Source organism: Eptesicus fuscus, chromosome 4 (genome assembly GCF_027574615.1).
Source record: "Eptesicus fuscus isolate TK198812 chromosome 4, DD_ASM_mEF_20220401, whole genome shotgun sequence".
Lineage (NCBI taxonomy): Eukaryota > Metazoa > Chordata > Mammalia > Chiroptera > Vespertilionidae > Eptesicus > Eptesicus fuscus.
In genome coordinates this window covers 4,190,197-4,214,177 of record NC_072476.1, presented here as the reverse complement: position 1 = coordinate 4,214,177, position 23,981 = coordinate 4,190,197, and the positions used below count along the sequence as shown (strand labels likewise).

Genomic DNA, 23,981 nt, shown 5'->3' with positions numbered 1-23,981 from the left:
TGCTGACACCCGATCTGGTTCTTGGGGGGCGGAGGGGAGGGAGAGGAGGTTTGATAGAAAATAGGCTTTAAAATAGCATCTGTCTTTGCTGCATGTTGAAAGAACCAAAACACTTGCTTTTAAAACTTATTTTTAAAACTAGCAGATGGCATCGGCCACAGAGGAGAAGCGAGGGAGAGATTTCGCTGCTTCTGCTTGGAAGGCCTCCGCATGCCCAGCCTCGGGCTCCACCGAGGGGAATGCCACGCTCTGTGGGCCTTTTCTCCCACGAAGCGGATGCGGGGAAGCCCTGAGACCCAGCAGCCGTGGACTTCACCGAGCCGGCTTTGGCACACCAGGGCTCCAGCTATCACACATTACGCTGGCACCTCGCTGTCCCTTCACTTTCTGAACAAACACTTAATGATGCCCACACTAGGCCAGGCGCTCTTCCGCTGCCAGGGGTGCTGCTGGGGATCATCTGGGGCCCCCTGTGAGGAATTCCCCAGGCCCGTGGGGAGACCAGACACATGTCCCCATGGCAACCTTGCCCCAGACGGGGTGAGCTTTGGTTGGGCTATGGATGCACATGTTCCCTCTGTCGCTTCGTGTTGTTTTAACGTGTACGTGGGAACAGAACAAGCACTGGAAGGCCCTGGTTTTAGGCTCTTGTTGCTGAGGGGGGGAGGATGCATGGAGCTGCAAAGGAGGAGGAGACAGAGGGTGAGGCCAGGTGAGGACGAGGGGGCAGGCACCCCCCACAGCCACGTGCCCCCACACGCCCTTCTACGTCTTCACCGTGTTGCCTCAGCCACGAGAACGTACTTATTTTTAAATATATTTTTACTAACTTGCTTTTTAAAAACTTAAACACAATTATTTTAAAGTTTTAAAACCTCATATCAAAGCCATAAATGGAAATTTGTTGTTTCTGTAAAAAATAAACACACGTCTGGAGCCTCTCAACGCTATGCTCCATCCAGTCTGACTTTGGTACCACAATCCCCGAAGTGACTTATTTTTACATGGGGGGTCACAAATGCCATTTGCCTGTGACCCCCCAGGTTCATCACCCACTCAAAAGTAAGGGACATCAACATTTGGAAAACGCCAGTGGCCACCTAGAGCCAATATGGAGCATAGACGTGTTTGTTTGGTTTTTTATTCTCAGCTGAGGATATGTTTTATTGATTTAGAGAGGGGGTGGGGAGAGAGAGAGAGAGAAACTTCAATGTGAGAAACATTGACTGGTTGCCTCCCATAGTCAGCCCGACCAAGGATTGAACCTGCAGCCTAGGTATGTGCCCTGACCAGGAATCGAACCTGAGACCCTTTGGTGCACGGGATGACGCTCCAACCAACTGAGCCACCTGGCCAGGGTGAGAAGTGAATTTTAGACCTTGTATTGAACATTTGTTTTTGCAAGTCATGCATTAGGTGTCAAAGGAAAAAAGTGATAAATAAGATACAGACTTTGCCCACAGAATTTCAGTTAAAACAAATACACAACGAACTCAAGCCATCATCTAAAGTAAAATGTGATAAGAGATTACACAAGAGGCACAAAGAGGGACCTCTGGGGGCTTCGGCCCATGAAACTGCTCCCACCCCCCTCTGAACCTCACATGATCATTCCCTCCTCAGTGACCTGAAATGCAACCAAGCCCCCACTCTTGCTGTAAAGTGACGCTGAGGTCTTAAGAGACCTTCCACGCAGCCACCGGCGGTGGTTTTGATTTGGACCTATTTGTTGCACCGCATGAAAATCAGAGGTATCTACTGAGCATGGAGTCAAGGCCAGCCTGGCTCTCTCCTACTTGCTCCATTCTCCAAAGAGGACTTGCCACAGTTCAAAACTTCAACCCTCATCCTCGGGCTGATGAATCCTGACTTACTCGTCTTTCCTCCCCCTTCCTCCCGCGCCCCGGCCGCTCCAGCTGGCTGCAGGACGTTTCCACGTGGGTGTTCCCCTGTCAACCGCAATCCACCGCTGAAAGGCAAGCTCACTCTCTTCCTCCGCAAACCAGCCCGTCTGCTAATGCTCAGGCCGCGTCGTCCCGGCTGCCCGTGATTGCTGTTACTCTGCGTTACACATGGCCCTCGTCCCCTAAGCATGAAGTGACTTGGGTTCATTTTAAGCCTCTCTCTCCTTTATCTCAGTAAGTCAAATCAGACGTGTGTCTGCCCCTGCATCACGCAAAGGGTTGGACAGAATTCCCCAAATCTGGAGCGTGGAGATGAGGATGGTCTGATTTAAAACATGACTGGGTGGCGTGTGCCAAGTTCACGTGGGGCCCAGGACAGGGCAGAGAGAGAATCATTCCTCCCCAAGACAAGGGGAAGAGGGATGTGACATCATGCCCATGGAACTGCCAGGGGACACCGGCCACTGTTCATAAGATCCCACGGACAGAGAAAAGCAACCGCGTGGGCAACTCTCAGAGCATGCACCAGGCTCTAAGGCGGGTGAAGGAAGTGTTTCCCTATTGAATGGTCTCTAATGGATTTCCCTGCCGGTGAGGGAATTAATCCTGCGTGTCCACTGTGCCAGATCCACCTGTTTCCCTGGAAAAGCTGTGCAGCTGTGTGACATGAGCTGGTCCTGGGTTCAAGTCCCAGGTACACGGCTTCCCACTCTGAGAACTTGCAGATCCCTAAACTTCTCTGCCTCCCTGAGGGGCAATAGCAGCTTCTCCTTCATTGGATGTTGCAAAGACACATCAGATGAGTCACGTCAAGTCCACGCAGACTCAAAGACCTCGCAGGCCGTGGGCCACACAGCTGTTCCTTCCTCTGCATTCCATAGCCTCGCGACACTATCAGAGTTGAGTAACTGAGGCTCCTCTGACTTCTCCAGCTTTCAAAGCCTTGCCCGCCGCATGGAGAGCAGAGTTCTCCGGGGCTGGAACCCTCTCTCTTCCTTAGATCCTATGGACCTGTGATTACTGAATGAAGACGCCAAGGCCACCAACAAGAAGGCAGAGAGCAGGCTGTGTCTCTTCCTACTCAGCCCAGACTCACGTGCCCTGGTTGCATTTTGGGGTCCTCTCTTGGACCCAAGATTCCCGAATGGCTTTGGCTGCCTAAAGCCCTGAGCCTGGAAACTCCCTCCATTGTGTCTCTTTCCCTCCATTCCTCGCCGAGGGCCACGGGCACTGCTACAGCGGGCTGTGTCCAGCTCCAACTCAGTGTCCTTGGGCTCAAGATGACGCCTCCCATCTGATCTGAGAACCAACATTCCTCCCCTGTGGATTCAACCCCTTTTTAAAGGTTCCTACCAAGTCAGTAGTAGCCAATTACAGCTGATTATGCCAGGAATGAAACATCTGACCTGCACACACCCATCAGATTCCCTGTCCTCTGAGTATGAATTGGAGCCCAGGGAGTCGGGTAGGTAGGCAAACTGCAAGGGGCTAGGAAAGCCATGTTGCCATGACCAGGGAGAAACACAGACAAGGAGGCCCAGCCAGCATGGCTCAGTGGTTGGGCATTGACCTATGAACCAGGAAGTCCCAGTTCAATTCCCGGTCATGGCACATGCTAGGGTTGCAGGCTAGATCCCCAGTGTGGGACATGCAGGAGGCAGCTGATCAATTATTCTTTCTAATCATTGATGTTTCTATCTATCTCTCCCTCTCCCTTCCTCTCTGAAGTCAATAAAAATATTTTTTTAAAGAAACACAACCAAGGAGACAGAAAGTTCTTTCTGAGGCTCAGCCACATCTTTGCCTTTGGTTTGGTTCCTTCCACTAAAACCCTTTGATTAACATAAGAAAGTCTGGCCCTGGCTGGTGTTGCTCAGTGGATAGAGCATCAGCCCGTGACTGAAGGGCCCTCCCTGGGTTCGATTCCAGTCAAGGGCACATGCCCGAGTTGTGGGCTTGATCCCAAGTAGGGGGCATGCAGGAAGCAGCTGATCAATGATTCTCTCTCATCATTGATGTTTCTATCTCTCTCTCTCACTCTCCCTTCCTCTCTGAAATCAATAAAAAGCCTATATAATAAAGAGGTAATATGCAAATTGACCATCACTCCAACACACAAGATGGCCGCCCCATGTGGTCAAAGATGGCCACCCCATGTGGACACAAGATGGCCAGCAGGGGAGGGCAGTTGGGAGGGACCAGACCTGCAGGGGAGGGCAGTTGGGGGCAACCAGGCCTGTAGGGGAGGGCAGTTGGGGGGGGACCAGGCCTGCAGGGGAGGGAAGTTAGGAGTGACCAGGCTGGCAAGGGAGAGCAGTTAGGGGTGACCGGGCCAGCAAGGGAGGGCAGTTAGGGGCAATCGGGCAGGCAGGGGAGCAGTTAGGTGTCGATCAGGCTGGCAGGAGAGTGGTTAGGGGGTAATCAGGATGGCAGGCAGAAGCGGTTAGGGGCAATCAGGCAGGCAGGCAGGTGAGTGGTTGGGAGCCAGCAGTCCTGGATTGTGAGAGGGATGTCCAACTGCCCGTTTAGGCCTGGGTGGGATCGGGCCTAAATGGGCAGTCGGACATCCCTCAAGGGGTCCCAGATTGGAGAGGGTGCAGGCTGGGCTGAGGGACGCTCCCCCCATGCATGAATTTCATGCACTGGGCCTCTAGTATATATATTTTAAAAAGGAAGTCTGAAGGAGGCGTGCTCTGTTTCTTGCAACCCACCCTCCTGGCTGAGACTGCTGCCCGAGCTGCCTCTGCAGCGCCCTGTGCCAGACCACCTCCTTGGAGGCTGCTGCCAGCCCAGAGCCCACCTGAGGCACCAGGACTTCTTGGACACTCTTGGTGCTCAGCAGACATGTCATCAGGGGCCAACCCTACAAGTGCAATCATCTTCATCCCCCTCCCTGCCCCCTCCTGCATTCTGGGTTGATGTCCCTCCCAGCATGCCTTGCAACTGAGTTCTTATTGGGCCAAGACAGCAAATTTGGGAAGTAACTTCTATCCTTCAATGACTCATAAAATCCAATTCCATTTTTTTTTAAAGAAGTGCATATGTTCAATTGAAAAGAAAACATTTAAAATAGATGTTTTGCTAAGGAGGCTTCACTGCCTGTGCCCACTGGCAGTGGGGAAATTTCGTGAATGTGGCGGCTGACAACTGCCTCTGGGAAACCTAATCCCCTCATGTCCCCGCAGCAAGATGCCCCCAGCCCAGCGGGGCGCAGGTGGCCTCCGCTCACTGCTGCTCCTGCACTCGGTATATCACCATCTTACTCTCGCTTACCGTGCCCCCGTTAAAGACAATGACCCCACGTGCAGAGCTATCAGGGCACCACAGCCCCGGGTTTCTGTACCGGAGGTGCGCACGCTTACCCCCTGTGCTCGCTAGAGGACGCCTCCCCTGCCCCGTCCACCTGAGGCCAGTTCACCCAGGGAGCAACCTCCAAGCACTCGCGCCCTCCCATGGCTTCTGCGTCTGTCGGGTGTCAGCGCTTCCACCTTGTGGTGCACGTGACACTGCAAACTGCTTTGCGACAGACACTTTTCAAGACAAAGAAGGTCACCCGTGACCTCCCTAATTCACACCAGCGTTTTGATTGGTCTGTGCCTGTCTCTTCCTGGGCCTTTCTATGTGCACATTCCACTTCCACACAGTTAGAATCATCTCTTAAATAAATGGATCTCCTACATTTTCAGTTAAAATTGCATCATGCATATTTGTCAAAGGTTTCAAATCCAATCGTCTAAGAACACATCTGACAGAACTCTGCTTTTCTACACAAGGTTTTAGGCATTAAATTTGCATCATTTTAAGAATGACAAAGGGCGCTTTGTATATCAGTAGATTCTTTGTTCTCTTTTATCTATTTTGACCACCTTAAGGTGTGTGGGGTTTTTTTGTAAATCGTATTAAGGATCTTTTATCTTCAAATTCTAAATCTCTGGCAAGACAAACATCAAATTTGCAGCGTTCCACCAGGTTTGTCATTTTTTAAAGGAAGCTGATTCATAAAGAAATTCTGATCACAAAACACAAACTGACAATCCACTCCGCCACAGTGGCCTTCGCTGCTCCTCTCACGCCGAGCGCGCGTCCGCCCGAGCGCGCGTCCGCCCGGGCACCGCCGCAGGGTCCTGCTGTCGAGGGCACTTGGCCCCAGACACTGTCATGCCTCCTCCCTCCCTCCCTCCCTCCCTCCCTCCCTCCCTCCCTCACTAGCTGCTTCAATGCCATCCTCAGCAGGAAGACCTTCCGGGTCCTCCTACCCTAAGCAGCATCTCCCTGTCCCAACCCAGCCGCCTCAGCCGCTTTGCTTTGTTGCCGCCGTGGCTTACGGCCTTGCTGTTGGGACAGGGGCTTGTCGCTCCTGGTCCTGCTGTCCCCTCACAGTGACAGCTGCGTCCCGAACCGTTGATGCCAGCACGTAACACTGCTGGCGGCACCGTAAGCATTGGCCTCTGTCCAGGGCAGTGCTGGTCGGACTCTTAGGGACACGGCTCTAGAGATTCTGCCTTTCCAGCCCGGGCTGCCTCCTCCGGGGCACCCGTCTGGGGTGCAGAGAATGTGCGGCTCCAGAGGGTGAGCGTGAGGCAGGCGACCTCCTCGGGGGGCCCCCCAGCAGGGAGTCGCCGTGCGGCTCACCTGAGCCGCGCTAACAGCGGCTCGCTCGTGTAGATGCTCCTTACACTTTAAACCGCTCCCTCATCGATCTTTCCAACAGTGCCTCGTCCCTGCGGGAGGTAGGGCTCCTCACAGTGGGGGACACGTGCAGGGCACGAGGACCTGCCGCTTAGCGCTGGTGACCTGAGCCAGCCCGCATCCTCTGTGCAGGGTGGGAAGAGCCTCCTTGTGAAAACTAGATGTGATCATGAAAGTGAAAATAATTCCTAAACCAGAGGGAGAATCTGGAGCGAGGCAGGTGGCCCGGCGCCTGAGGGTGGGCCCGAGAGTCTTAGGAACCCGTCCCAGGGCCACGCTGCCCGTGCGCGCGGCAGGAGTCCCGGGCGCCTCTGCACACCCGTGTCCTTGCCTCCCCGGGGCAGGAGCAGCCGCCCAGAGCTGCCGGAGGGCAGCGTGGGGACGCCTGCGGGCTGAGCAGGGCCTGGCGCCCCCAGGGCCAGCTGTGCTCTTGTCCTTGTCGTCTCCACTATGAAGGTCATTCTGGTGGCAGCTCAACACACTGGACTGGCAAACCTCGGGGGCGTCCAGCTGGCCTGTGCCCGGTTCTGTGTTTAGGGAGAACTACCCAGCATCCCGGGTCGTCAATCCTTCCCTGCAACGTGGGGGACAGTCCCCTGTCACAATACCTTTGGGGAGCCTAGGAGGAAACCAAGTGTTTGAATGGCACACTCAGCTGGGAAGCCAGTTCCTCTCCGAGGTGGGAAAGCTGAGGGATGGAGCACCGGGCGCGTCTGCGCAGGTGGGAGAGGGGCAGGGCTCCTGAGGGCTCGGGCGGTGCTGCGTCCCGCCCAGGGTGTCAGGGAGTGGACATTGTGATTCACACTCAAAAGCAGAGGTTAATGCAAAGCCACTCGGAGCCTGGCTGCCTGGGTTCAATCCTGGCCCTGAAGCACCAGCTGTGCGGCCTCAGCCCCGCATCTGTGTGTGCAATGGGATGAGGGCAGGACCCATGCTCCCTCCGGGCCCGGCGGGATCGGGACACTGCACCGGCCTCCAGGCCTCCAGGCCTCCAGGCCTCCAGGCCTCCAGCGTGGGCTCCGGCCACGCAAAACAAGCACCCGCTGCATCGCACGCTCTGGGCTCTCTCTGGGGTCCAAACCTTTCCTCATGCCCTGCAAGTGTCCCCCACTGTGAGGAGACCTACTCTACGCGACCAGCCCTGCTCTCCCATCCCCGGAAGCACACACCGCCCAACCGTCAGGAGTAATTTCAAAGTTAATGTATCGTTTTTAAAACAGTCAGTTACAAATGAAGACATTGAACTTCAGCAAATATTCATCCCAGGTGACTGATTTCTCCCAGTCTCAACACACGCAACTGAAATGGAAAACCGCTCCACAGGCCCAGCCTCGCCTCGAGACAAGGTCTCCATCCAGTGCATTCACCACACTGAGCCCTCTTCCCGCGCGGATGCCGCCAGGCGACTTGGGGACCACCTGGGGACCACCGACGGAAAAAGAGAAGATGGGAAGGGAGGGGCCTAGAGGCTTGAGGGTCTAGTCTGGTCCGGTCGCAGCCCCCATGTGCATTCCTTGAGGCCTTAACTCCCCAGAGTTGGACTAGAGAGCACGCCCTTCTCCATCTTTGCCAAGTCTGCAGACAGCATGAACCACTGCTCTCTGAGTGTACTTTTCTTTGCACTGACTCCCTTACTCGAACATTTCATTTTAAAAGCAAACTTTAGTCACCTTTGGAGCATAATAATGGACCAACTCATGGAAACTGTTCAACAACGAGAACGAATCAAGCATTCATCCTGCCTTTCCCACGTGAACTGCACCCCTGGGGAAGCAGGCGCTAGATGAGGGCATCGCGTGCCTTTTTATTGAAGGATTCAAACCAATAATTGCAGTAGGGGCTCTGGTCCCCCCTCCTTGGGTGTGGAGGCCAAGGTCTAGTTTAAGCAGGGACAAGGCTAGGCAGTTCGTACAGGGAGTTCTTGCTCTCAGAGTTGGAGTCACAGTCTACAGAGGCTAGTGCACAAATGTCCCCTCTCGGGAGCCACAGCTCTGAGCTCACACCTAGGAGTCCTCCGAGGGCTGTGTCCTCAGGCAACCCCTCCTCCAAGGAGGTCCATGTCACGTGGGGAAGGCACCTGCCCCAGGGGAGCGCGGCTCAGGGCCGCCTGCGAAACTCAGCAGCCTTCTCTGGGCCCCAGGCCCTGCCACGATGGGAAGCACCCGGGCGTCTCTGGGACAGCTTTGGCCCAAACCCACTGAAACGCTGGAGGCGGAGCGCCAGGGCCCCCCCGAGTTACCATGGTCTGGAAGCAGGAGTGCAGCTGGGTCAGGAAGGGCGGCTTCCCGGGCAGGGCCAGCACCCGCTTCTCCACCATGGTGCACTCCACGTCGTCGTCTTGGATCACCACGTCCTTCTTCAGGATCTTCACGGCGTAGAGCTCGTCTGTGCCCTTCCGCTCGGAGAGCATGACCTGGGGAGACACAGCAGGCAGGCTGGGTGGGGGCCCGGAGCCGGGGAGCTCATGTCCGTCACAGCCTCCCCGGCTTTGTCCACGGGCTCCCACTGACACTAAACACCCACAGACCTCACACTTGCAGTGGCTCCACCCAACCAACAGAGACGGTTCCAGAGCAGAGGCCACGTAGCGGTCCCTTCGGGATATGGGTCAGCGCCCAGCCAAGGGGCTAATGTAATCCCATGAGGGCAGGTATGTTTGCCTGTTTTGTTCCCTGGTGTAACCCAAGACCCTGGAATAGTCCCTGGCACACAGTAGGTGCTCAATAAATATTTGTGGAAAGAGGGGATTCCTGATCAAACTAAATATGGGGCTCTCATTCCCTTATTCATTTAATATTCATTACGAGCCTGTAAGCATGGGGGAACGGCAATGAGCCAGCAGGAACATGCTCTGACTTTGTGCTCCAGAGCGGGAGAAAGACCTCAGACATGATCACAGGACGGTGAATGTGGTATTTCAGTGCCTCTCCTGTTGTCCTAGGGCCTCCATCCATGCAGCCTGGTCCCAGTCAGGGAGGGTAATCACTGGTGTGGCTCACGACACATCAATATTGTCACTGGTCGGGGCTGTGCCAGAGGGAGCAGTGACCGGCAGCCTCTAAGGAAGAACCTTCTGATTGGGCAGTGGACCCACTTGGCCATAGCTGATTGGTAGATGGCCGACCTAAGCTGAGCCAATCAGATTCTCTCCCTAAGAATTTGCAATGAGGATACTCCAAGTAGTCAGTCCTGGGCCCTGAGAGAACACACAGCTGCTGACAGTGGTCGTTTCACCACAGGCAGGCGAAGGACAGAACAGACGTGTGAGGAGGAGGATGTCGGAGAATGAGCGGACGCCTCGCTTCCCAGCTCCTGGTTCCAGCCTCTCGGGAGGCTCGGTTGTTTCCCACTAGAAACCTCCCTATCCCTCCAATAAAATTATCCTTCTCATTTAAATTAAATCAGTCTGAGTGAATTTATGTTTCTTAGAGAGCCTACAAGACAGAGTTATTGCTGGAGTAGCTCAAAATCTTAATGAAAATACAAAATTCAGGAAGCCCCTTAACACAAGTCAAATTCCTTTTTTTTTTTTTTTTAATACATTTTTATCGATTTCAGCGAGGAAGGGAGAGGGAGTAAGAGATAGAAACATCCATGATGAGAAAGAACCATTGATCGGCTGCCTCCCGCACGCCCCACACTGGGGATTGAGCCCACCACCTGGGCAGGTGCCCCTTCCCAGGAATCAAACCGTGACCTCTTGGTTCATAGGTTGATGCTCTACCACTGAGCCACACCAGTCGGTGCAAGTTCTTTTCTTTATAAAGAGACAGTGCCTCTGGCCTGTGTCAGAATCCCCGGGCCCCAGCTTAGCACAGATTCCCAGCCCTCCTCCCACCCAGAAGGCTCTGGGCATGGCCCGGGGTCTGCACTCTAACTATCGCCTCCTCTCCTCTGGAGTCTAAGCACCAAATGTGTGCTGGGAGGAACTCTGAGGTACCGTCAAAATGGACTCATTCAATATGGGGGTGAGGAGGTGTCCAGAAGTAAACACTCCTTCTGTCTTGATCTTCCTAACAACTTCTCGGCAGTCATTCATGGGATGAGAAGGGAACTTTCCTTTTTCCTTAATATTCTAATCAAGCTTTCCTTTTCTTTTTGTATTGAAGTATAGTTGGCACACAGCATTATTTTAGTTTCAGGTGTACAACCTAGTGATTCCACATTTATGTGCCTTACGATGTGATCCCCCATAAGTCTAGCACCCATCTGTCAGCATACCAAGTTATTAGGGATGACTATGTTCCCTGTGCTGACTCTACATTCCTGTGGTTATCCTATCCTCTATAATAAAAGGGTAATATGCAAATCGACTGAACTGCAGAATGACCGGTCTCTATGACAAGCACTGACCACCAGGGGGCAGACGCTCAGTACAGGAGCTGCCCCCTGGCGAGAGCAGCAGTAGTGGCGGGAGCCTCTCCCGCCTTTGCAGGAGCGCTAAGGGTGTCCAACTGTGGCTTAGGCCCACTCTGAGGGACCTTCCCCCACCCCCAGTGCATGAATGTCATGCACCGGGCCTCTAGTTTATTTATAACTGGAAGTCTATGCCTCTTATTCCCCTTTTTCAAAGAAGCTGCCATCTTACAGGAATATTGCTCAATAATAACACAACGCATGTGTCCCCACCCGACAGTGCACGTGGCCCAGGTGGATTCCCAGGCAGCAGCTTCTGTCCGTTTCTCTTGGCGCCTGCCTCTGGAGCCCTGCGGTCACTGTGCTGGCGAGGCCACAGAATGAGGCCACGTGGAGAGACCCTGCGACCACATGCAGAGCCCGGTGCCCAGGTGGCTCCAGGTGTGTCAGCCCCAGCTGTCCCAGCTCCAGCCACGGAGGAGAGACCCCCGAGCCAGACCCACCAGCGAGCACCCCAATTCCCTGACCCCCAGGGGCTACGAGAGGTGAGAGAGGATTGCTGTTGGTTTAAACCTCTGAGTTTTGGGTGACTGGTTAATGTAGCAATAGACACATGAGGGGAGGGGACTAGCCAGGTCCATGAAGATACCACACCCACATCTTACGCACTCTGTGCGTCACCTCCTTTCACCCCCGCGAAGGTGGAGCGTGGTACTGCCCCTGCCCCTGCCTTACGGAGGGGAGCTAGCTGACTTGTCCGCTAGGAAAGGCTCTTCCTGTGTCACTGTCTCCTAAGTCATGCTCAACCACATCCCTCCTCGTTCCCCGAGGCCCAGGTTCCACAGCTGTGCTGTGCGGCTGCCCCTTCAAGTGATTGCTGGGATGTTCCGGATTCGGTCCCAGACCCTGGCCCTTGGCCTCCTTTCCCTCCACCTGCCTGCTCGGACCTGGGACCCTGTGGACTAATTCCCAGCCGCAGAGGGCGAGTTGCTGCCTTTCTCCACTAACACACCACGCACTCGTTGCGATAAGCTGGGCTCGGTGGCGTGCCCGCGACAGGGTGGACATGGCCCTGGTTCCTCACAGCAAGTGGCTTGAGAAGCCCTGACCTCCCTCCTGGGCACTGAGCATCAGCAGGGAGAATGGCAGGAGGCAGCTGGTGCTCTGGCCGCCGACGGCACATGTTCCTTTAGGTGGAAGAGGCCTTGGATGAATGGTCAGGAGCTTCCACTTCAGTCAATAGCAATGGCGGGGGTCGGGGAGGGCTGTTTGTTCACATTCCAACCAGAGGAAAGGATGTGTGTAGGGACATTCTTATCCAACCCAAGCCACACCTGCTACCCACGCGTCTTCTGGGGAGACATGAAGACAGCAGGGCTCCAGCGACGACCGCAGAGAATGCAGGGGCGGGGGGAGGGGGGGGAGGGGCGCAGGGCATTCTGGCTGCAGAGCAGGCGACGAGTGAGCCAGGGATCCTGGCTCCTGGCCACGGCCCAGGCTCCTGATGGTTGGCTCAGACTCCAGACAAGAAGACCTGGTACCTGTCAAGTTCTACCATGTGCTCGCGCTGGACCTTGGGAGGTCATGTGACCTTGCTGAGCCTTGATTTCCTCGTCTGCACAGCAGGGATGCCCACAATACTCAGCTTTGGGTGGCGCTGAGGGGACTTTGTGGGGTAAGGTGTGAGCGGTGCTGCGAGTGGGGAGTGCAAATAGCCGGCGGTTGTACTGGCTTCCGTGGCTGCTGCAACAAAGACCAGAAACTGTGGCCTGAAGCAACAGGAATTTGCTCTCAGTCTGGAGACCAGAAGTCTGGAATGGGGTGGGGGGGGGGGGATCTGTCTCCAGAGGCTCAGAGGCAGAGCCTGCCCAGCCTCTCCCGCCCCGTGTGGGCCAGCAACCCTGGGTGCTCCTTGCCTTGCTCCATCACTCCAGTCCGTCTGTCTCCACACGGCGGTCTTCCCTGGGTCTCCGTGTCGTGCCCAAATGGCCTCAAAAAATCACCAGTCACTGGATTGGGCCACCCTAATCCAGCGTGTCCCATCTTACGTTGCCTGCACCTGCCCAGACCCCGTGTCCACACAAGGTCGGGCACAGGCACCGGCCCTGAGGACCTCAGCACTGTCTGGGGAGGCCGCTGTGCCCACTGCAGGGGCCATCGTCAGCCTCGTCCCTCAGGGACAGCCCGGGGGCCGCTGCGGTTCTCAGCTGGCGAAGGAGACTCGCCCTGAGGGAGCTGTGTGTCCTCTGCCTTACTACCGAGTAAAGCAGAGACAGGCAGGGACCAAAGACCCACCGTCCACTTCCCATGTCAACAGCCGCCCTCAGTTCTCCTCTTACATCAGCGAGGGTGGTCAGCTCTACATTCAAACACACCCAACCTCGTTCCTGGGCGAAGCGCCAGGATCCAGCCTGCTGTCCGCAGCGCCCCTGCTCCTCTCTGCCTGCCCCATCCTCAGCCCGCTCTCCTGCTGGCAGGACTCCCCCCGACATGAGATGCCAGCAGTCTGGCCCCTCGCCCTTCCGTGCGCCCCCCTGGCAGAGGTCCCCCCCCTCCCGACCACCTTCTCTGAAGCTCAGCCCGTTGCCGCTCCCCAGGCCCTCCCTCTGCTTTGGTCTTCACGGCACTTGCCACACCTGGCACCCCCACAGACCGTCTTTTCTGGCATGGAGATTTGCCAGAGCCCTTCTTCAGACCAGGCAGGGGCGAGGGGCTGGCCTACGCCACCCTCCCAAGAAACAGAGGCCTGGCACACGGGCAGGAGATCTTGCAGCAGCTGGACGTGGGGCGAGATGCAGGCACGAGCCCGTTAGCTCACAGGGCACGCGGAGAGCTCAGTGCACCTCCGCGGCTCTCCCAGCGCTACGCTCCCCTCCCTGAAGGGTCCTCACGTGGTCTGGGCCTTCTTTCCCCAGCGTTGTGAAGTCATTGTTATCTAGGTTCTCTTGCAGACCCTAATTTCAATTCTCCAGAGTGCACTCTGCCATTCAACCCTGGGTCAGGTTTCCTAAGCATGTCCATCCACACATACATGTCACACTAATCGAACAGGAAGTCGTGTGGTTTGGGGAATCGAATGCCCCTGCCTCTAGCAGCAAACAAATGAGCAGCCTAGAAAGGACTTCTGGCTTCTAACGGCGCGCTGGAGCAGGCCCTGGGTGGAGTGGCTAATTGAAGAGGTGCTTCAGGAAGAACTGAGAAGTGGAGAGCGGGGAGATGCTAATTGGGAGTTAATAGCGTGGATCCGGGCAGGCTGAACTGCTGCGTGGACGCAATTTCAAGCTGACTAGACACAACTGAGAGCAGCTGCAGGGGTGCGCAGCGCACAGCGTGGCCATTCGTGAGTGATTATGGGAGGTTTTCTAAACTTAAAACAAAAGCTCCACACGGTTACACACTGCCCGACTCCAACTACCTGACATCTGGGGAAGGCAGCACCCTGGAGACGGAAAACGCCCAGTGGTTGCTAGGGGTCGGGGCGGAGGAGTGACAGGCAGAGCAGAGGATGGGGCACTGGGGACACTCGCTGACACCACAGGGGGACCCTGTCGTTATATCGTCCCCACGATGGGCACCGCCAGCGGTGACCCTGAGGTGCACGCGGACTCTGGGCGATGACGAGGTCAGCGTAGGGCCATCATTGCCATGAGCGCACCGCTCTGGCAGGGTTGCTGACAGTGAGGCATGGGTCTGTGCAACAGACAAACAGTTTTCAGGCCGGAAGTCAGGCTGACGGGTGACACGCTTTAAATCCTTTATGTGATGCCATGTCACCTTGGATTTCATCAGGTTGAAGTTTGGCTGCTGGCAGAGCAGGCCCTGGGGAGAGTGAAGCAGAGTGAAGCGTGGAGGTGCTTTGGCTCCATCCGGCTCTCAGGACTTGCTATTGTGAAGCAACTGTCACTGCACCCCCACCCCCACCCCCCCCCACCCCCCAAAAAATGACTCGCAGCGACTGGGGAGGGAGGAGAGGGCAGGAGAGCTAAGCCTGGACGGAGCCTCTGTGCTTTATGAGGAAGTTCGGTTGGGTTTCTCTCTCTCTCCCCCTTCTCTCCTGGGTTTCAGAGAAGCGTTTCACTGTTGATTGGGAACAACCATCTCAAAACTCTGGTCACTTCCAGCCACTGATGCCAGGGAATTGGTAGGACAGAACCAAGAGGAACCAATTCCGGGTACTGGCGTGTCCTTGTGAGCTCAAATCAATGCTGCTGACCTGTGTGTTTAGTCCATCTTCTTTGATTCATATGCTATATTACACAAAACTAGGTGGTTAAAATAAAAACAGATTTAACGTCACTGTTTTTACATGGTCCCTGGAAAACAGACCGCTAACTGAGGCCTTTCAGGAAAGAAGATGCAGTGAAACACCAGGGCCCGCCCCTCATTCATTTCAACTAAGAGCTGCACACAGGAAGCCGGGTCCGAAATCTGCCCTGCCCTGTGCGCCAAGGCTCCCTGAGCCTGCGGGTGCGGGTGCGGGTGCGGGTGCGGGTGCGGGTGCGGGTGCGGGTGTGGGTGCCGGCAGGGCTGAGCGCAGTGAGCTGTGCGGCCTTGGCCTACGGGCAGGAGCCAGCTGCGGGGTGTGAGCCGCACCCCTGCTACAGGCTCCAGTTCCACCCTCTGCTCTCCCGGCTCCTCAAGGAAAGTGGAGACAACAGCGCCCCCCCCCTCTCCCGCCCCAAGGTCACTGTGAAGATTCCATGAACAGTGCATGTGACACACTTAAGACACGTCCTCAGGGCTCAAAGCCCATCACCCAGCCTGCAGTGGTTTCAGGGAGGTCGGTTCATAACGGGAAGCGGGACGGCGTAAGGGGAGCTGCAATAAGCGAGGGCTCGTTTACTCACATTCACCATCTACGTCCGCACACCCAACACATGTGCACGGTGTTGGCCGACTATTCCCTCCAGGTTTCTGCTGTTGGGGTTGTTTTAGGTGATGGCCGTGCTGGTGGGAGTCAGGAACTCCTCGCAGCAGAGCTGTGAGCCTCTGAACCAGCTCAGGAGGATGCAGGCGAGATGGCTGCATGGAGGGCGCAGGACCTGACAGAGCTGAGGTCTGTCACCAGTCACTGGATTGGGCCACCCTAATCCAGTGTGTCCCATCTTAACTTGCCTGCACTGGCTAATTGAAGAAGTGCTTGGGATGGAACCAAAGAGAAGCAGGTGACAGGCTGGGGCAGGACAGACCGTGGCTGTCGGCTTCCAGAAGCCCTCGCCTCCCCACGCACGCCCTGCCTGCCTTTGGTGCTGGGAGACCCACAGAAGCATGCCGCGTCTTCCCAGTGAGCGGCCCGTCCTCACTCCCACTGGACGGGCTGCTTCCTGCAGGGCAGGGGGGCTGCAACCCCAGGCGTCCAGGCACTTTCCTTTCGTTATTGAAAAGGGACCCTTATACATTCTTGCTTGTCATTTACTGTGTACTGAGGAGCGAAGGCAGGGCAGAAGAGCCGAGCCGGCCCTGCACGAGAAGGGCCTGGAAGAATTGGGAGAGTGAGAGGGCCTCGCAGGATTTGGGGAGATGAGTTGGCAAAAATACGCAGCAATCAGAATCGCATATGAAAGACTGGGGCTGGGAGGAGCGTGCTGTAATTGGGATGGAACCAAAGAGAAGGCTGGAAGCAAGATCAGACAGCAAATGTGAACCTTCTCCGGGAGGGGGTCAAGGCGGCAGCGGCAAAGGCTGCGAGCTGTCTGCGAGCCTGTGATCCAGGAGCTCCCGGGAGGGGGTGGGGGGGCAGGCGCGCGGCAGGTGATAAAGGGACGGGCTTGTCTGCAGGTTATAACCCGCCCAGAGCATGCATGCATGTGAGCCGTGCATCCACCACCGATGAGAGGAAAAGGAGGGCGACCCCACCACAGGCGCCACGACTTTAGAAAAGGCCTTGGCTACAGGTTTGAGCTAACCTGACTGTAATCTCCGCGGCAGTTCTTCCTGTCCTGCTCCAGTGCTGGGCTTGGCTCCAGCAGGAGACGCTGCCACTGGGGCCTGGAGCCCTGGATTGCCCTGTGCCCACCCACAGCTCGCACGAGTGGCCAGGGCTCTCGGGAGACAAGCGTGGAGGTTCTGTTGGGGGGCTGGTGCCAGCCACTAGGGCCAACTTCAGGAAGCATGTGCTGTGCCATGTGGGGAAGGGCACGGTCCTTTTTAGGGGCTCATGAGAGTGTCTTAATTTCTTTTAAATCACGGGAAATGAATAAACTTTGAGGTTGAAGAAAAGGCTTTAGGATGTAACATGAACATATGTGCCCTGATAACAATGCAATCACAAGACACTTCCTAAGTTTCCGCGTGGAAGGAGGTGCCCCATGTCATTGTGCCTCTGCAGAATCCCGACGCTTGTCCCCGAGGAAAGGCTCGCAGGGTGGTGGGGATGAGTGGCCCCGAAGCAGAGAAGAGAGCCGTTGTGATGGGAAGAGGCAACTGGAATCACAAAACTTCGTTTCATATCCGCGTCCTGTCTCTTCCCAGGGAGGTCACTCAACCTCTCTGACTCAACAATTTTTTTTAAGTTAAAAAATATGTTTTTATTGATTTCAGAGAGGAAGGGAGAGGGAGAGAGAGATAGAAGCAACAATGATGAGAGAAAATCATCAATTGGCTGCCTCTTGCACGCCCCCTACTGGGGATCGAGCCTGCAACCTGGGCATGTGCCCTGACCAGGAATTGAACTGTGACCTTCTGGTTCATAGGTTGACGCTCAACCACTGAGACACACCGGCTGGGCTCTGACTCACAATTTCCATAGAGGTACAACAGGGTTAACATCAGTAATTGCCGTGCAGGGCTGTGGTGAGAATTAATATGATGTCATGCATGAGAATCCATAGCATGGTCCCTGGCAATGAGTACGAGCTCAATAAGAGTTGGAGGTGATGGGGTGGGGGTAATAGAATGGGAATCGAGTTGCGGGCTAGAAGAAATGGAAGTTGGGGGCTGAATAGAAAAGACTTGGAGGATCCCATGAGCTGAAGCCTAAGAGGAGGCGAGAGGGCAGAGGCCAGAGGAGTGAAGTCCATTCTCGTGGGCCCCTTTGGGAATCCCTGCTGATGGTGCAGTTCCAATGAGCGTCCCCACATAGATGGGTGGACAGGCCCAGAGTGATGTGGGAAGAGCAGAAAACCCGGAGTGTCCGTCAGCGTACGGGCATGCAGCTAGTCTGATGGCAGAGGCGCAGAGAAACACCAAGGCGTGCAAACTGCTTAGCAGGTGGAGGGAAAACAGAGGGGAAAGTGAGAAAATGAGAAGGGAAAATGGTTAACCTCCCAAATATGTTTGTGGCACGGAGAAGGGACCACTGTGTAGAGTAGAAATGCAAGTGTTAAGTGTCTGCAATCAAGAACCCAAGATCGCACATATCTAAACCAAACCTGGTCAGTTAAGTGCCGCTAACTAGCTGTGTGGTGTTTCTGCGTCTCCTTTCTCATCTGTAAAATGGGGATAGCAGTCCTGCATTACAGCGTAAGTGTGAGCCAGTACACAGAGAGCACTTACAGCACAGCCTGAGGCACAGAGAGGGCTCAGGGTGCCAGGGGTGCCATCATCGGCATCGGCATCGCCATAGCCACACCACCAGAACACAGGTTCCGTGAGGACAGATATTTTGTCTCTTTTGTTCACAGCCATGTCCTTTGCCCCTAGAAGAGTGCCTGGCACATAGTAGATGCTCAGTACATACTTCTTAATGATGCCTGTCGGAGGGCAGTTGTTATAAAAGTGATAACATCTCCCTAGTATGGGGTGTGGGGTCCCACCTCAGCCCCAGCTCCTTTCCCTCACGCCTGCCCTCTGCCGCCACAGCTGCCACCACACCTTGTCCTCAGATTCGGAGAATTAGGAGCCAGGCGACCACTGGTAACCTGGGAGACGGGTGTTTCAGAAGCTGCTGAGGGCGGAAGTTACAGTGCAAAAGGATGAGGCACAGGGGCGTCGGGGGAGCAGAGGCAGCAAATCTCGAAAGAGCGGTTTGATTCCCTGGATAAATTCAGTGAAGAAATGACGGAGAAGGGCCAGTCAGGACCACAGGAAAGGTCTCTAAGGACACAGGAAATGTTGAGTGTGCTCCTCTTCGAAGGACAGGATGTGGGGGACAGGGAAGATTGGAGACTTTCTGTGCCGTCCAGATATGAACAGAAATGTAGCAAAAACACTTCATGTCCTTACAAATACAATAGTAACTGAAGGTCCAAATTGTCAGTGTGAGTGTAAGATCTTAAGAAAGTTTTCCATAAAATGTGGTACCTGTACCATGAGCAAAATTACTTTTTTTAAAAATAAATTCTCTTAAAACACACTAAAATCCTATATAATAAAAGCCTAATATGCTAAGTGTCTGATCATCTGGTTGTCCGTTCAACCAATCAAAGTGTAATATGCTAATGATATGCTAAGGCTGCTCAACCACTCCCTATGACATGCACTGACCACTAGGGAGCAGACAGTCGACTGGTCAACCAGTTGCTATGATGTACACTGACCACCAGGGGGCAGATGCTCCAATCGGTAATTAGCTTGCTACTGGGGTCCGATCGATCGGGACTGAGCCCCCACCCCTGTTGGCCAACCTCCCACATCCCTCCCCGGCCCCGATAGTGCACCAGTGGGGTCCCTCGGCCTGGCCTGCACCTTCTTGCAATCCGGGCTGAGGGACACCCCCACCCTGAGTGCATGAATTTCGTGCACCAGGCCTCTAGTAAACATATAACAGGCATATCAAGCCTGTGGTTTCACCAATATTACTGCTTTGGGCAATGCTAAGAACAAGAAAAGGAAGTCAGCCCTGGCCGGGTGGCTCAGGTGGTTGGGGTGTTGCCCCATACACCAAAAGGGTTGAGGGTTCAATTCCCAGTCAGGGCACATACCTAGGTTTTGGCTTCAATCCCTGATCAGGGCATGTACAGGAGGCAACAGATCAATGTTTCTCTCTCACATCAATGCTCTCTCTCTCTCTCTCTCTCTCTCTCTCTCTCTCGCTCTCGCTCTCGCTCTCGCTCTCTCTCCCTCCCTTCCTTCCTCCCTCCCCTCCTCTCCCCTAAAATCAATAAAAACATTCTTCTTGGGTGAGTATTTTTAAAAAAGGAAAAGAAAAGGAAGTCAACGACATCAACTTAAAGAAAATATTTAAGGGATTATAAAGGAGGCATGTATATGGCAAAAAGTAAACAGGTGCATGAATAACAAATATTTAGGAAACTTGGCCAAGGCTCTACTCAACCTGTTGCCTGTGTGAATTTTGAGCTAAAGGAGTTGGATCAGCACCTTGGAGAGCATGCATGCTGAGTCTGGGAGGGCCACAGCCACACCCCTTGGCCTCCTTAGTGGCACTAGGGTCCTCAAGCACTAAAGGAGGAGGCTGGGTTTTGTTTTCACCGCTCAGCTGCTGACTTTAGTGCTTCTTAGATGCATACAGAGCAACAGACCCGGATGGGACTTTTTGAGATGATAAATGTAATATATGAGCCCCAGCTTCTAAAGGCGCTCCACTTCTTTCTTTTCCTTTCATACACTAACTTCCTATTTGATTCACCCCCAGCTTATGCTGTGCTTCAGGAAAAGCAGCACTAACACCTGGAATGTTCCATGATTTGAACACAAGGAAATATCACTGGGAGGAGGAGCTTGAAGTCTTCTGCGTGTGGGTGTGATAGATTGGGAGTTTTAAAGGGGAAAGCAGAAGGTCTTTTGTGTCCCCAAGAAAAACCCCAACAGCAGCTGAAAAGCAGAGCGTGTAGCTGACAGATTAGCTTTCCACCAAAATTGTTCTCCGGGCCTCCCTTGCATGAGGGAAGGCTCTTAGAGAACAGACTAAGTTCTCTCTACTAGTGGGTCGGCAGAAGCGACGGGTACCATTTCCAAACTAAGACTTTTCAGAAGCAACTTGAGCCTCCTCCATACTCTCTTTCCCCTCTGCCTCTGAATGAAGACAGAACGAGGCCATAGGCATTGATGGAGCCTCATGAGATGGAAGGAACCACCACATGGAGAACGTGGGCGAGGCCAGAAACACCCACCTGGTACTGCTACATGAGTGAAAAGGAAGCTTCCATGGTGTCTGAGCCAGTATACACGGCGGGGGGGGGGGGGGGGGGGGCGGTCCCACAGTTGAATTCACCCTCGCTACAAAGGAGCCCCAGATCAACCAAGCCTGGCTGGGGTCTGACCAGGAAGAGGAGGCCTTCTGAGAGCTCCATGCGCTCCGTCCCGGTCTGTGTCCTGCCAGTCCTCCAGACACCGCTGGAGTCCCTTTGGTCTGGAAGCCTTGCCTGCCTTCAGCAAGGCCACCCCACTCCGCAGGCGCTCTCGGCGCATCCGGCTCAGTGGCACGTCACATCTGTGTGATTTTTTAGATTAATACGTACATCCCCACAGGGTTTCAAAGTACATGTTTTTCAAAACTCATGGGTTGCTATACTTATTTGTGTCCTAGGTTGTATGTAAATTTCCCCTTAAAATAGTTAAAAACAAATACTGAAGTCTGGTTCAATGATATGCATGCTGAAGAGTTTAGGGGTACAGTGTACCAACATCTGCAACTTGCTTTGAAATGCATTAAAACGTGGGGGATAGCAGCTGCCCTGCGGTGCTTTCCCCTTTAAGGGGTGTGATCTATCTGCCTAACAAGACTGCAAAATGTGAAACTCGGGCATCTAATCTAATAATAGACAAATATGCAAATTGACCGCACCTTTGCTACACCTAAGCCACGCCCACCAGCCAAGCCATGCCCACCAGCCAATCAGGACGAGTATGCAAATTACCCCAACAAAGATGGCGGCTAATTTGCATATCAAGACAGTGTCGAAAGAAGCCAAGAGCTGCAGAAGGGAGTAAAGCTTCGAAGAAGCAAGCAAGCCAGGGGGGCGGGGGGAAGGAGAAGGGAGGAGCGAAGTCAGGGCCGGGGGTGAAGGGAAACTCGGGCGGGCTGGAGGAGAAGGCGGGGCGGGCGACAAGGGAGGAACGGAGGCGGGGTAGAGTGCAGCAGGAAATCCTATTGCAGGACTTTTCCTGCAACGGGAACACTAGTCTAAATATAAAACCACATCCATGTAAAACCTCGGTTGGCAAACTAGGGTGGCAAGGGATTACTACTTGTTTTGAAGGATCACAGAGGTTTCTGTTATCCTAGCTGTTTTCATGACATACCGTTGTTGTCATTTATTTGGTGCCATATCCCCAGTCTGAAACTGAACTTTCAATTATTATAACAGTTTCCATGGAAACATATCATCTACACTTGCGCGTTCCCTCACTGCTCCCCAATGGCCCACTCTCCCACCTCTCCACCCCTCCCCCCACCCCCGCCTCAACCCTTTCCACGAGGCCCTCTGGAGCTTCCATTCCTCAATAAAAAACTCTCCAACCTACATTGTTAACTTTGGAGGTAACAAGGCTAAGAATAAAAACGTACATTTGTACTTGTTAAATTAACATAGAGACACTGGAAAGATGCAAACTAAATGAACAAAAGTGTTGCCCTAGCTGATTTGGCTCAGTGGATAGAGCGTTGGCCTGCAGACTGAAAGGTCCCAGGTTCAATTCCAGTCAAGGGCACATACCAGGGTTGCGGATCCCCAGTAGGTGGCGTGCAGGAGGCAGCCGATCAATGATTCTCTCTCATCATTGATGTTTCTCTCTCTCCCTCTCCCTTCCTCTCTGAAATCAATAAAAATATATATATTTAAATGAACAAAAGTGTTAACCTACGGAGGGCAGTAGCAGGGAGGGACCCCAAAAAAGATGTGAACTTGGGTGGGAGCAAGATTTCAAAATATTTACCCTTTAAATATAATTTTAATGAGGAACCAGGGATGTATTGCTTGCTAAAAATATAATTTTAAAAACTTTCCAACAGCCTCAGCCTATTAGAACTCTTCATTTAGGCCACTGTCTTCCATGTCATCATGGAAACCGCCCCAACTTTGGATCTAAATGCCTCTGTTCTTAGCATTTTAAATCTCTTGACCTCCTCCATTTGTTTTTCATCCCCAGGCCTCCAGACTCCTTCTTTCTCGCCAGGTTACAACCTTTCTCCTGCTGTGACTTCCTCCCAACCCAGTTTAGACACTGTCTGCATTCATTTATTCGTTCTGCTTTTACTGAGAACCTTCTGGAAGTAGGCTCCAGTGGATCTGCACTGGGCATCCCTCATCCCAGAATCCTTACCTCCCTCATTACTGTAAACTCCACCCAACACCCACGTCTCCACATCTAGGCTGCTCAGAGCTGCTGGCAAAGAGCATGCAGTGAGGTGGACCACGGCCATTACCAACTTCTTACCGGGTACGTGGGACTGCTCAGCAACCCTACTGCGTGCTCCTGCTCTCAACGCCCATCCCATGAGAGGCTGTTCCCGCATGGGCCAGATCCCCGCCTGGGCCCCATAGAGAAAATCTAGCATTCAGTCTCGGCCCTGACTCAACGCAATCCACAGGCACTGGGAGTGCAGTGGTGAGCACGACCGAGAAGGTCCCTGCTCTTGTGCAGGTCAGATCTTAGGAGGAGGAGAAAGACAAACCAATACAAGCAAGAACAGCAGCATCGGGTGATGGGGGCCACGAGAGTTAAATATAGTGAAGAATGAATGAGTGGCTCTCTGAGGAGGTGGTCTGGGAAGGCTTCCCGAAAGAGATGACCTCTAAGTCGAGTTGGGAATGACAAGAAGGAGCCAGCCATGCATCACAAACCCTCTAAGGCGGAAGGAGCTTTGTCTGTTTCACAATCCCGAGAACCACCAAGCAGAGTGGGTGGCGGGAGGAAGAAAAGGAAGTCGTTGAGTGGGGTTTATATCAACGGTCATAATTAAGAATGATGTAAGCCAACCCGGCCGGCGTGGCTCATTGGCTGAGTGTTGACCTATGGACCAGGAGGTCACAGTTCGAGTCCCAGTCGGGGTACATGCCTGGGTTTCGGGTTCGATCCCCAATGTGGGACGTACAGGAGGCAGCCAGTCAATGATTCTCTCTCATCATTGATGTTTCTATCTCTTTCCCCCTCTTCCTTCCTCTCTGAAGTCAATAAAAATATATTTTACAA

General features: G+C 54.0%; 1 protein-coding gene across 4 annotated transcripts in view; it reads right to left on the bottom strand.

Annotated features, from left to right (window-relative positions):
* Window positions 1-23,981, bottom strand: part of PRKCB (protein kinase C beta) — a 305,124-nt gene that overhangs the window by 41,304 nt on the left and 239,839 nt on the right. For all 4 annotated transcript variants that reach the window (XM_008152760.3, XM_008152759.3, XM_054714439.1 and 1 more), the window contains one exon: window positions 8,833-9,006. In XM_008152760.3, coding sequence (XP_008150982.1) covers window positions 8,833-9,006 — 174 coding nt within the window. The remainder of the gene's footprint in view (window positions 1-8,832; window positions 9,007-23,981) is intronic.